General features: G+C 42.3%; 2 protein-coding genes across 2 annotated transcripts in view; one reads left to right on the plus strand and one right to left on the minus strand.

The window, feature by feature from the left end:
• The window catches only part of LOC120055208 (glypican-1-like), a 47516-nt gene extending 41014 nt beyond the window's left edge, over positions 1-6502 (plus strand). The window contains exons 4-9 of the mRNA XM_039003129.1: positions 422-587; positions 700-830; positions 948-1088; positions 1207-1337; positions 5908-6083; positions 6297-6502. Coding sequence (XP_038859057.1) covers positions 422-587; positions 700-830; positions 948-1088; positions 1207-1337; positions 5908-6083; positions 6297-6502 — 951 coding nt within the window. The remainder of the gene's footprint in view (positions 1-421; positions 588-699; positions 831-947; positions 1089-1206; positions 1338-5907; positions 6084-6296) is intronic.
• A 2804-nt stretch (positions 6503-9306) lies between these two features.
• Positions 9307-12275, minus strand: part of ankmy1 (ankyrin repeat and MYND domain containing 1) — a 9937-nt gene continuing 6968 nt past the window's right edge. The window contains exons 13-16 of the mRNA XM_039003130.1: positions 12228-12275; positions 11679-11833; positions 9661-9771; positions 9307-9491 (exon numbers count right to left, since the gene is read on the minus strand). The exon at positions 12228-12275 is cut by the window's right edge and continues 100 nt beyond it. Coding sequence (XP_038859058.1) covers positions 9307-9491; positions 9661-9771; positions 11679-11833; positions 12228-12275 — 499 coding nt within the window. The remainder of the gene's footprint in view (positions 9492-9660; positions 9772-11678; positions 11834-12227) is intronic.

The raw sequence follows: 12275 nt of genomic DNA on the forward strand, positions 1-12275 counted from the left end.
CTTACCGAACCCCTCTTATGCATTAGCTGCATGGTATTGTTGCTGTTTCATGTTGCACAATGCGCACTACATAATCAATACATGATAATTATGATCATAGTACATGTTTTAACCACACATATACAGTGGTGCCCGAAATTATTGACACCCTTGATAAAGATGAGTAATAATGACTCTATAAAATAAATAATTCCAATACTGAGCTATGTGCATGCTCAAAAACAATTAGAAAGTATATTATTTTATACTAATGCAATTGCTTAGAGAAAGAGAGTTTAACAAGTAATATTTATTTTTGCAAAAAGGTAGGAGTCATTTATTTATACCCCTAAAGATTCTTGTAAATAAAGTAGTCTCATTACTCCTCACAGTTAAAAAGATGCAAAGCTCCTTGATGATGATGATGGGTGTGCCCCTCCAGGTTCCTCTGAGCCCAGAGTGTACCCGTGCTATGATGAAGCTTGTGTACTGCCCCCACTGTAGAGGCCTGGCCTCCGTCAAGCCCTGTGCCAACTACTGCAGAAACGTCATGAAGGGCTGCCTTGCCAACCAGGCCGACCTGGACACCGAGTGGCAGAACCTCATCGGTGAGAGAAACACACGTGCACTCACACATGCCCGCACACACACAACACACACAAATAAGCACACACTCTCACAGTCTTTTCCTTGATTCTCTTCCCTGTCTCTATTGTCCAGACACCATGCTGCAGGTGGCGTCTAGTTTCAGTGCTGACCCCAGTGTGGACGTGGTAATCTACTCCCTCCCCATCCGCATCTCAGAGGCCATCCTCTACATGCAGGAGAACACAGAGGTCTTCACCAGCAAGGTCAGTTCAACCAGCACCAAACCCTGACTAAACCTTCTCACTCCCACTCATGGCCCATTCTCTTCAGTCTTAGATGCGTGTCTAAAGGTGTGGGTTTCATTGTGTGTTTGGTGGTAGGTGTTCCAGGCCTGTGGGACCCCCAGGGTGGCAGACACACAGATCTCAGGGTCTGAGGAGAGAAAGAAGAGAGTGAACCCTGCCAGCACCGCAATGGAGTACAAACCCAGCCCCACCGTAGGGGTTCCACTGGAGATGCAGGTGTGTGTGTCATTAGAATTGCAGGACGTCCTCTCTGTCTTTGTGTGTGTGTGTGTGTGTGTGTGTGTGTCTGTTTGTGTGTGTGCTGAGTATTCGAACTATGTCTTATCTCTCCTAGATATCTGATGTGTCCAGTAAGCTGAGGGAGATGCAGCAGTACTGGGTCCAGCTGCCAGCTGCTCTGTGCAATAGTAAAGTGGCAGCAGGAGCAGCTGGTGACAAGTGCTGGAATGGCATGACCAAGGCCAGGTATGAGAAGCACCTGTCCAGTATTTTAGCTGTCTGGCAGCGACAGACTGTTAATGACACATTATCAACAGTAATATGTAGAATATCATCCTCTAACCATAGTATACTATTCCTCCTCACCTGTCCGAGGACATCTGTACTGTGTTGGATGTGAATTGCTCAGGTAACCCTGATATGCACTTTAGAATCAGGATGAACATGCTAACCATTCACACAGCAGCAGACAGTGCACAGAGACACAGCACTGCCTATTAGTCATATAACACTCTCTCTGGTTAGAGTGAATCCCCCAAGACCCTCTGTATCTCAGTCTGAAATGGCCTCCCCTTCCCCTCACCCCCTTTCATGCTATTAAACTAAATTGATTATTGAGCAGTTTACCTCCCTTTCTGCAGTGCCACAACTCCTCCCTTATTGGATTGAGATTGGGCAATTTGATTTATAGTGGGCTGTTGACTCTGAAATATGTGTGTATGTACTTGTGCGTTCATGGGCGTGTTTGTGATAGTTTTTCAAGCAGCATTGGACGCTGATATAAACGTGTGAGTGTGCGTGAGTTTGTGTGCATAAATGTGTGTAGCTAGATTTACATCCAATTGGCAACAGATTTTCATGCGAATATTCTAAAATCCACATAAAGAAAATCTGTGCATTTTCTCACCAGTGGTGTATTTCCACCAAACTGACTTGTTGCGGATAAAAATCAGTGCGTGATGACCTAGTGCACAGAAAATGTTTTCATGTACCGAATAAAAATCGAATGTTCAATATGTTTCCATTGCATTTTCAACTCTACCGATAGTTTTTTCCCAAAAACTATAGCAAATGTGCTACTCTGGTCTTGTCACATGCACTCCAGCCAACAGCTCTGATACAGTGCAGGTAGGCTGTGCAGGTAGGCTGTGCAGGTAGGCCAGTCTACATGATGATATGATGATATTATGGAAAAGCACAAGAATATTTGTATTTGTCAAACAGCAGCCAAGCATCGATGATCATGTCACCAGAATAAGACCCTTGATATTTATTGGAACTGAGCATCAAGCTCATCAGCGTGCACTTTCACCACCCTGTGAAGTTCATCACTTATTTAATCTGTAGCCTAATAAACTGCATGCTTTCCCGATGAGTCGTAGTGGGAGGACCACACAACATGTCATAGTGTGACTCCAAGTTTACCTCTATAGGAAGGTTATTATATCAATATTTCAAATCAAAATGTATTGGTCGCATACACATATTTAGCAGATGTTTTTGCAGGTGTTGTAACGGCTGTCTTCGGGTGAAAGAGAGGAGGACCAAAATGCAGCGTGATGATAATCCTTAATTTAATTAGGATATTTAAACGACGAACAAAAACAACAAACTGACAGAAGGAACCGAAAAACGCTACAGTCCTGAACATGGGAACACAGAACAGAATGAACACACGAACCGGAACAATCACCCACAAACAAACAGTGAAAACAGGCTACCTTAATATGGTTCCCAATCAGAGACAATGACAAACACCTGCCTCTGATTGAGAACCATATTAGGCCAAACAACAAACCCAACATAGAAACACAAAACATAGAATGCCCACCCAGCTCACGTCCTGACCAACTAAACAAAGACTAAACAAAGGAAATAAGGTCAGGAACGTGACAGGTGTAGATAAATGCTTGTGTACCTAGCTCCAACAGTGCAGTAATATCTGACAATAAACAATGCCATTTCTCACATAATTCATTTTACAGACTATCCCACCATGTTGAATGAAGAAATGAGCTGTAGGCATTTATCAAATTGTACAGCAACGTCTTGTTTCCATCACACCTGTCGTGATACGGTATGCAGTGCTTAATTTGTAAATCGGGAACACATAGTGAGCGAGAGAGGGGGTTATCCAGTGCACTCGAGGTACCGGAACGCATGAGAAAAACAGTGACAAACATAACGTAGCAGCAGCGCAGCAGACCTAGTATCCTACTATCTATGGGGGTGCATGTCGCGCCCTGACCTTAGAGATCCTTTTATTTCTCTATTTGGTTAGGTCCGGGTGTAATTAGGGTGGGCATTCTAGTTTTTTGTTTTCTATGTTGGCCTGGTATGGTTCCCAATCAGAGGCAGCTGTCTATCGTTGTCTCTGATTGGGGATCATATTTAGGCAGCCTTTTCCCACCTGTTTGTGGGATCTTGTTTTTGTATAGTTGCCTTGAGCAATGCAATACTGCACGTTTGTTATATTCTTTGTTGTTTTGGTTATAAGTTTCACTATTAAATATAATGTGGAACTAACTCTACGCACGCTGCGCCTTGGTCCATTCATTCCAACAACGATCGTGACAGTGCAACTAACAGCGTTCTCCAATGTGCTGATTCATTCAAAGCATTTTAGACGTCACTGTAGAACACCCGCCATACGTATAGCCTATAGTATGCCCACATACTAGATTATAGCCCTGGGGCTTACACAAATCCAACATTTTTTACAAGCTTAATTTTCAAGACATCAATGTACAGCAACATTTTTAGACGGCTGTGATAGGAGAAAACTGAGGATGGGAATAACATTGTAGTTACTCCACAATACTAACCTAAATGACAGAGTGAAAAGAAGGAAGACTGTACAGAATAAAAAATATCCCGAAATATGCATCCTGTTTGCAACAAGGCACTTAAGTAATTCTGCAAAAAATGTGGCAAAGAAACAAACTTTTTGTCCTGAATACAAAGCATTATGTTTGGGGCAAATCCAACACATCACTGAGTACCATTTTTCATGTTTTCAATCATTGTGTTGGCTGCATCATGTTATGGGCATCTGCAAGGACTATGGAGTTTTTTTTAGGATAAAACAGAATACAGCTATAAGCACAGGCAAGATCCTAGAGGAAAACCTGGTTCAGTCTGCTTTCCAACAGACACTGGGAGATGAATTCACCTTTCAGCAGGATAATAATGTAAAACACAAAGCCAAATCTACACTGTTGCTTAACCAAGGCAACATTGAATGTTCCTGAGTGGCCCGGTTACAGTTTCGACTTAAAGAGGCTTGAAAATCTATGGCAAGTCTTAAAAATGGCTGTCTAGCAATGATCAACTTGACAGAGCTTGAAGAATTTTAAAAAGAATAATGGGCAAATATTGTACAATCCAGGTCTGCAAAGCTCTTAGAGACTTACCCAAAAATACTGTAATTGTAATTGCCGCTAAAGGTGTTTCAGCAAAGTATTGACTCAGGGTTGTGGATACTTATGTAAATGAGATAATACTGTATTTAATTTTTTATAAATTTGCAAAAATGTCTAAAAACATGTTTTCACTTTGTCATTATCGGGTATTGTGTGAAGATATTGTGTGTAAAAAATCAATTGAATACATTTTGAATTCAGGCTGTATCACAACAAAATGTGGAATAAGTCAAGAGGTACAGTATGAATACTTTCTGAAGACACTGTAAATCATTGATGGAAATGTGGTTAGAGATGCTGAAATATTGAAATTTGTGACAGGTCAGGACATAAAAATGCAACTCCAAGGCAATGGTCCATTAATAATGCATGTAGGGCTCAGTGTGCTGTATCGCTAGCTCAGCCGTAAGCAGAAAGTGATATGCGTAATTTACAGGTTAACAGGCATCAAGTATAGCTATTCAAGCTACAGGTAACTGCCATAATAATGGAAACACTTGAGTAAACGAGGGATACAAAGTATATTGAAAGCAGGTGCTTCTACAAAGATGTGGTTCCTGAGTTAATTAAGCAATTAACATCCCATCACTCTTCATGTATAAAAAAGCTGGGCAGGCCATTATTTTGGCTACCAAAGCTACTGTATGCCCATAGGATGACAATGCCCCATTCACATGACACGAGTGGTCACTGAATGGTTTGATGAGCATGAAAACGATGTAATTCATATGCCATTGCTGTGTCAGTCACCAGATCCCAACCCAATTTAACACTTATGGTAGATTCTGGAGCGGCGCCTGGGTCAGCGTTCTCCACCACCATCAACAAAACACCAAATGATGCAATTTCTTGTGGAAGAATGTCGCATCCCTCCAATAGAGTTCCAGAGGCTTGTAGAATCTATGCCAAGATGCATTGAAGCTGTTCTGTATCATGTTGGCCCAACGCCCAATTAAGATGCTTTATGTTGGAGTTTCCTTTATTTTGTCAGCTACCTGCATATATACACTATATACTGTATGAGTGTGGGATTTCCCATCCAATACGGTGACCAAAGCAATATAGTCCAGTGGAGGAGAGGGGAGCCTAGAGGATATATACAGTAGAGAAGATGAGGAGAGACTGAGATAGATAGACACATCAAAAGGTTGACAAATCAATAACTGGTGAAATCGATAGACTAAATCCCTGAAGGAAAATGGGTTTGTCCAAAAATAAATACCCAGCGATAAAAACATAACCCACAAAATTCTACTTGCCATACATCTCCTTAATGGTCCAAAGCCACATTCAAAGGCCTAGTCCCAGAGCTTTGTCATCTTAGTGCAATGTAGTACCACAGAAATGCAACCGTGTTGCCTGCTAAGTGACGTATTGATGTGTTCTGTGTCCAGGTATCTTCCTGAGGTGATGGGTGACGGCCTGGCCAGCCAGATCAATAACCCAGAGGTGGAAATCGACATCACCAAGCCAGACATGACTATCCGCCAGCAAATCATGCAGCTGAAGATCATGACCAACCGACTGAGGAACGCCCTCAACGGCAACGACGTGGACTTCCAGGATGCCAGTGAGTGACGGGCGTGGGAGGAGGGCTGATGGAGGAGGAAGGAAGGGCTGAGACTGTAGTAGACAGTGGGTTAGAGAGTATGGGGTATTGGTTTGGAGATGGGGGGTAATGGATGTATAGGTTAGAGTTGGGAGTGTAGCAGAAACATCTTGAACAGCTTGGACTCACTGATATCCTCATTTCAATTAACCAATGCCTTTCCCTTGTCCCCAGGTGATGACATCAGCGGTTCAGGAAGTGGAATGTGTACAGGCGAGTCATGTGCTCGTAGCGGACCTCGTGTCATTGTGCCCAAAACAGACAGCACCAGATACTACAATCCTCCTGAGAACAAGAAGGTGAAGGGCACAGGAACCCAGACCCACCCCTCTATCCTCCTCCCCCTGCTCTCATTGGCCACACTGCTGCTCAGGCGATAATGAACAGGTGGTACATCCAATTGAGACTGTGTTTTGAGATGGAATAGAAGAGGAAAAAAGGGGGATTGGTGGGTAACTTTGCCAAATAGGAAAGGATTGTCATTGAATAAATGGACTACCTTTTATTTTGATGAGAAAAAAACAAAGAACATTAATATTCCTTGTTTTTTTTGCTTGTTTATATTTTTTTAATGTGGCAAGTAGAGCTGGTCTTTGGCTTCTTTTTATTGTTTCTATGCTTGGGTGGTGAACAAGGATGGTTCACATGCTACATGTGATGTTTGGATGGCACAGGCTTCTTAGTGAATATGCCATTCTAATGTAAAGTCTATGTGACCTTGTTGCAATGTTCTAACAATGCCAATAACTTAACAGTGATGTTGTGAGAACACTGTGAAAGCCGGTTTGGTGCGTATCTACAGTATGCTCATCCAACACATTCGTTTTTTAAAACTCAATCACAGTGACAAGGGAATGTGGATCTCTCAAGTATCTATTACATGAAAAATAATGGTTTATTGTAAAACCCTTGCATCAATAGCACATTAATTAACACAGCAGCAGTGACATATCTATGTCCTATCTTAATTTAACCTTCTCACAAAAGGACAATAATCTTGCAGCAACAGGAAATGTGAATTATTATGTGGATTATAATTAATATACATTTTTGTAGGGGTTGATACATTTTGTCCGTTAGGGCAAATCAAGTCTGACATTTTAAAGTGGAAATTACAAACTTTAGAAGCCTTTTAAAAACTCTTAAGTTTGCATTTCCTGCTGCACAGGGACATTATCTGTGATAAGAGTGATTAACTGAAGATAGGAGATCTGTAGGTCTGTGAAAGCAGGTGGTATAGTATAACAATCTAGCCGTTCTCTATTGAAGGACTGTAGAAAGCCGCTTCCGTCATACTAGGCCTGGAAGCCTCTCTGTGTCTGATATTTTATTTGATCAATCTGGTCTTCAAACTTCTAAAAGCTTATAGCTCTTCTGTTAGCAGTCAAGGTGACGCACAGCTCACTTAGCCAGCAACACACATAGAATATACACACTCCAAAATAAGCCCAACACACATACAGATCACAGGATGAATTTTAAGCATAGCTGTTGGTTAGTATTGTTCACTCAACACATCCTGGCGAACCATCAAAAAAAGGAGAGGTGCAGCTTTTTATACATATTTCCTATCTTGTAATATAATGTAATCTATTATCACTAACCCAAACTTAGGGGTCTGAACCTTCCCCGCCCGCCATATGCACATTTGGCTACAGCTGGATGTGGAGGAGGAATGCTTTGACTAAATCACTGTCACACGTTCTCCGAACATTGCTAGAATGTTCCAGGCAGTACAGTGACATTGTAATGAAGGTGCAGTCAGTAATGTGAGTGCATTGTTGTTGGAGCTGGCTCATGTTCCCTCCGCCACACACAGGAGGACCATTTCAAAGTGTCTGTGTGTGTGTACAGTTACAGTCTGTCATAGCAGAGAATAAATCTGATGTAGTGGCATATTGTGTATGTATGGCCAATAGTGATTAAATTATAAATTGTTGGGGGTGAGACATCCAGACAGTACGTGGATGCTAGAATGGAGAAGATCTGGTGACACAGTGTCCGTTAATGTAACACAGTGTATATGTCAATGTACTGGTGTACGGTATGTAAGTGTGTGAGTGCCTGTCTTTGACGTTGTGTAAAACTGTGTGTGTGAGACTGTTTGACTGCCTGCATATAGAGGCGCAGCATGAATGGATGCATGTAGAATGCATGTTTTAAGACTGTGTGAATACAGCTTCTGATTTCCCAGGAGAGAAACATTGAAAACCGAGCTAAAAGAAACGTAAACAGAAGACAGAGCATGATTGCTGCTTTCCAGTCTTGATCATCATCCCCTAAATTTGCACTGCCCCTGGTCTCTCCTTCAACACTTCCAGGCCCACTTCCACACTTCTCCTTCACCTGCTTTTCATGTGGTTCCCTGGCACTTACAGTAGATTTGGTGAGATATTTTGCTCTTAATAAATTTAGGTGGGAAGCTGAATAAGAAGCCCATTCCTCGTTACCTGCAGGTTCTTATAGCTCTTCGTTTAAAATACTTGTGCTAAAAAACCCAACACTGGGCTGCTCAGTTTAACTCCCAAGCCCAATGAACACTGACAAATCGATGAGCAGGCCCTCTCAACACACAGAGAATCCTCATATGGAAAAATCAATGGGAGAGAAGCGCCATGTTGAGGTGCTGATTGATTTGGATACAGATACAGGCTGGCTGATTACATAAAATGTGTGCGTGTGGTGTGAATGTGGTTTTATGTGTCAGGGTGTGAAAATCAAGGGCCCCAAAGTATTTGGTGGACACACTTGATTGTCCTACAATACAGTGGGAGGCATAAGTAAAATGTGCCAATTTGAAAAATAAATACAAAATTCCCCCTTTGAGGTTCTTGTGATTGAGCAACAATGCCAAGGTGAAAATATGTCGACATTCTGTCGTTGTTTTCCCCCATAAATTGTCAGCTATTATAAACGTGATGACATTTTAAAGATGTCTGACTGAGACTGACTGTTATTTCTAATGGCTTCTTCTGGTAACAGAGTCAAGAGTCAAAGGTACTGGGATGCTGTCCAATGATTACACATTTTATCTTACTGCACATTATCATGTCTGTCAAGTCATCTGGCATAGTTTCACATGAAACCAAGTCACCACTCACCACACTCCTCCATTCATCTTTCTAGAGAATATATTCCATTCCCAAAGTACTTTAATATAACAGAATCAGTCTATGTGTAGCTGTCAGATGAAGCTGTAGTTCTCTTTCAGGTTTCCATAGTGGCTCTCTGAGAGTTTCTGGGCTAGGTTGAGCTGGCCCGTCTTGGTTTTGGCCCCGGCTCCTAAATATCGTCTCCGAGTGGCTGGATCCTGAGAGCCCTCGCTGCTTTTGGCCTTCCTCATAGAGCTGTTTGGGTCTTTGGGCTTAGCTGCAGACACAAACACAGAGCCCTGCTTAGTCCCAATCTCTCTATTATCTAAATGGGTCGTAACTGGCAGACAATATCCTTATCACATCAGAGACTTTCACTTTTCTATTCAGTACTTTGAGATAATGTCCTGTAGTGAATATGGTGCCTTATCTTACTATAATCCTACCCTGTAGTAACCCTCTTGCCAGCTTCTCCTTTAACCTGTCACGCTTCAGATGGACCTTCATCTGCTCTATCAGCGATGCCTTGGTGGGGTTCTTTTGGGATTCGGCAAACACTGGTGTCACAGCAACAGCAGCGTCATCACATACTCTACTAGGTCACTGTCTTTAATATACTGAAACTGTAGTGTACAGTGTGTCAACATAGATTTTGACTTCTGCTTTTAGGAATTCTATCATCTAATTTCACCCTCACAAATGTTTTTTCACTCTCCAAGATATATAGCAGACATCTTCATACATATTCATCACTCCCACTGTTGTTTGCTATATATCTGTTTTACACCATGGCCTTACTCTTGACTGTGCTTGGCTGTCCTTTTCTCTCCTGAATTAGTAGAGTATTTTCACTATGGGTGACTCCTGTAAAGAATCAACATAGGACACAAGCTCACTGCATGACCCATCTGTGCCTTCTAATTTTAAAGCTCAAATAGCCACTTCTCAGTATCAATGCCATGTTAACAGGTTCGATCAGTCTTTGTAGCGTCAGTGCCACCTAGTGGCGATAAGTAATAAAGGCATGGAGAAAGCTGCTGTACAGTACAGCAGGAGTTGTCAAACCTCTCCTCTGGGAACCCCAGACGTTCAATGTATTTCATCTATTCCAGACCTAGCACACCTGATGTAAATGGTCAACTAACCATCAAGCCATTGGGCGCATTCCTCTGCCCAGGCGTTGCTGATGCATGCCAGATCTTACAACGCCTGGATAGGTATTTTAGGTATCAGCTTATCACGTTATAGCAATCTGTCAGTTGATTACGTGGCATGCAACCATTGGTTGATGCATGCAACGTCTGAGCAGGGGAACGTGACCCTTGACTAGGCGAATCAGGTGAGTTAGTTCCAGGCTACAACACAATTGTGAAACGTCTGGGTTCCCAGAATACAGATTTCAGAACACTGCAGTACAGTATGTGCAATTGAATGACTGCAGGATTAAACCATGCACTTCCATTATACAGTACATACACTGAGTGTACAAAACATTAAGGACACCTTCCCAATAGAGTTTTGCCCTCAGAACAGCCTCAATTTGTTGGGGCATGGACTCTACAAGGTGTCGAAAGCATTCCACAGTGATGCTGGTTCAGGTTGACTCCAATATTCCCACAGTTGTATCAAGTTGGCTGGGGGACCATTCGATACACACAGGAAACTGTTGATTGTGAAAAACCCAGCAGAATCGCAGTTCTTGACACAAACTGGTGCACATGGCACCTACTACAATACCCTGTTTATTTTGTTTTAATTATTTAACTATGCAAGTCAGTTAAGAACAAATTCTTATTTACAATGACGGCCTACCCCAGCCAAACCCTAACCCGGACGACGCTGGGCCAATTGTGCGCCGCCCTATGGGACCAATCACGGCCAGGTGTAATACAGCCTGGAATCGAACCAGGGTCTCTGTAGTGACGCCTGAGATGCAATGCCATAGACCGCTGTGCCACTCGGGAGCTGTTAAAGTGCACTTAAATCTTTTGTCTTGCACATTCACCCTCTGAAAGGCACACATACGATCCATGTCTTAATTGTCTCAAGGCTTAAAAATCCTCCTTTAACCGATCTCCTCCCCTTCATCTGCACTGATTGAAGTGGATTAAACACGTGACATAAATAAGGGATCATAGCTTTCACCTGGATTCACCTGGTCAGTCTCATGGAAAGAGCAATGTTTTGTACACAGTGTATACTGTATATTACATCAATATTGTGAAACAGTGTGTCTATTAAGCTGACTATGGGCTCTTTGACATACTCAATCACTTGAGGGTTAGGAATGTAGATTAGTTTAATCAAATGTGCTACAGAACAGGGAAAAGCTAAAGTTTGGATGTTGGAGTATAACTTCACATGAACTTGTGTTTTAATGACACACAGGGATTGATTGGTTAGTTAAAGGTGTTGGCATGCTGTGTGAGGAGGTGATTGGGGGAGGTGGTGTTGTCCTTCCGACCTGGTACACGGACACACTCATCCTTGTGGCGGTCGTTCCAGGCCTTCATCTTGCACGTCTTGCTACAGTAGAACACCTCGTGACAGCGGCTGCAGGCGATCAGGACCACACCCACAGAACGGCCACACTGGTAGCAGTATTTAAACAGGGGCTTCCTGAAAGCACCACATATATATGCATGTATAAATATCAGATAGAGCACAGTGTGGGTTTAGTCTCATGTAAATGCCATAACAACGACTTTGCTGCCATCTAGTGACTAAAACTCATAGCTTTAAATGTGTTGTTTACTAGTCAACTCATACAGTAGCCTACTTTACTAGAACACGTGTGTGAAACCCTGGTAAATGTTAAAAGACGGTCTGAGACAGCAGTTAAATTGATTTAAGTATAGTTCACCTGACAATCACTGCCTTACTTCCCTGTCTGGAATGAGAGGAAAGATAGTAATTTTTTAAAGAAATTAGTAACTTGAATTTGAACGGTAACAGTAACTGTGTCAGTGTCAGTGTGTTAGTGTGTGTGTGTGTGTAGTGGGGATGCTAGTACCTCTGCTCTGCCCTCTGCTGCTGTTCTATCTGCTGAGGGAGAGAGTCT

The sequence above is a fragment of the Salvelinus namaycush genome, chromosome 10, assembly GCF_016432855.1.
Source record: "Salvelinus namaycush isolate Seneca chromosome 10, SaNama_1.0, whole genome shotgun sequence".
NCBI lineage: Eukaryota > Metazoa > Chordata > Actinopteri > Salmoniformes > Salmonidae > Salvelinus > Salvelinus namaycush.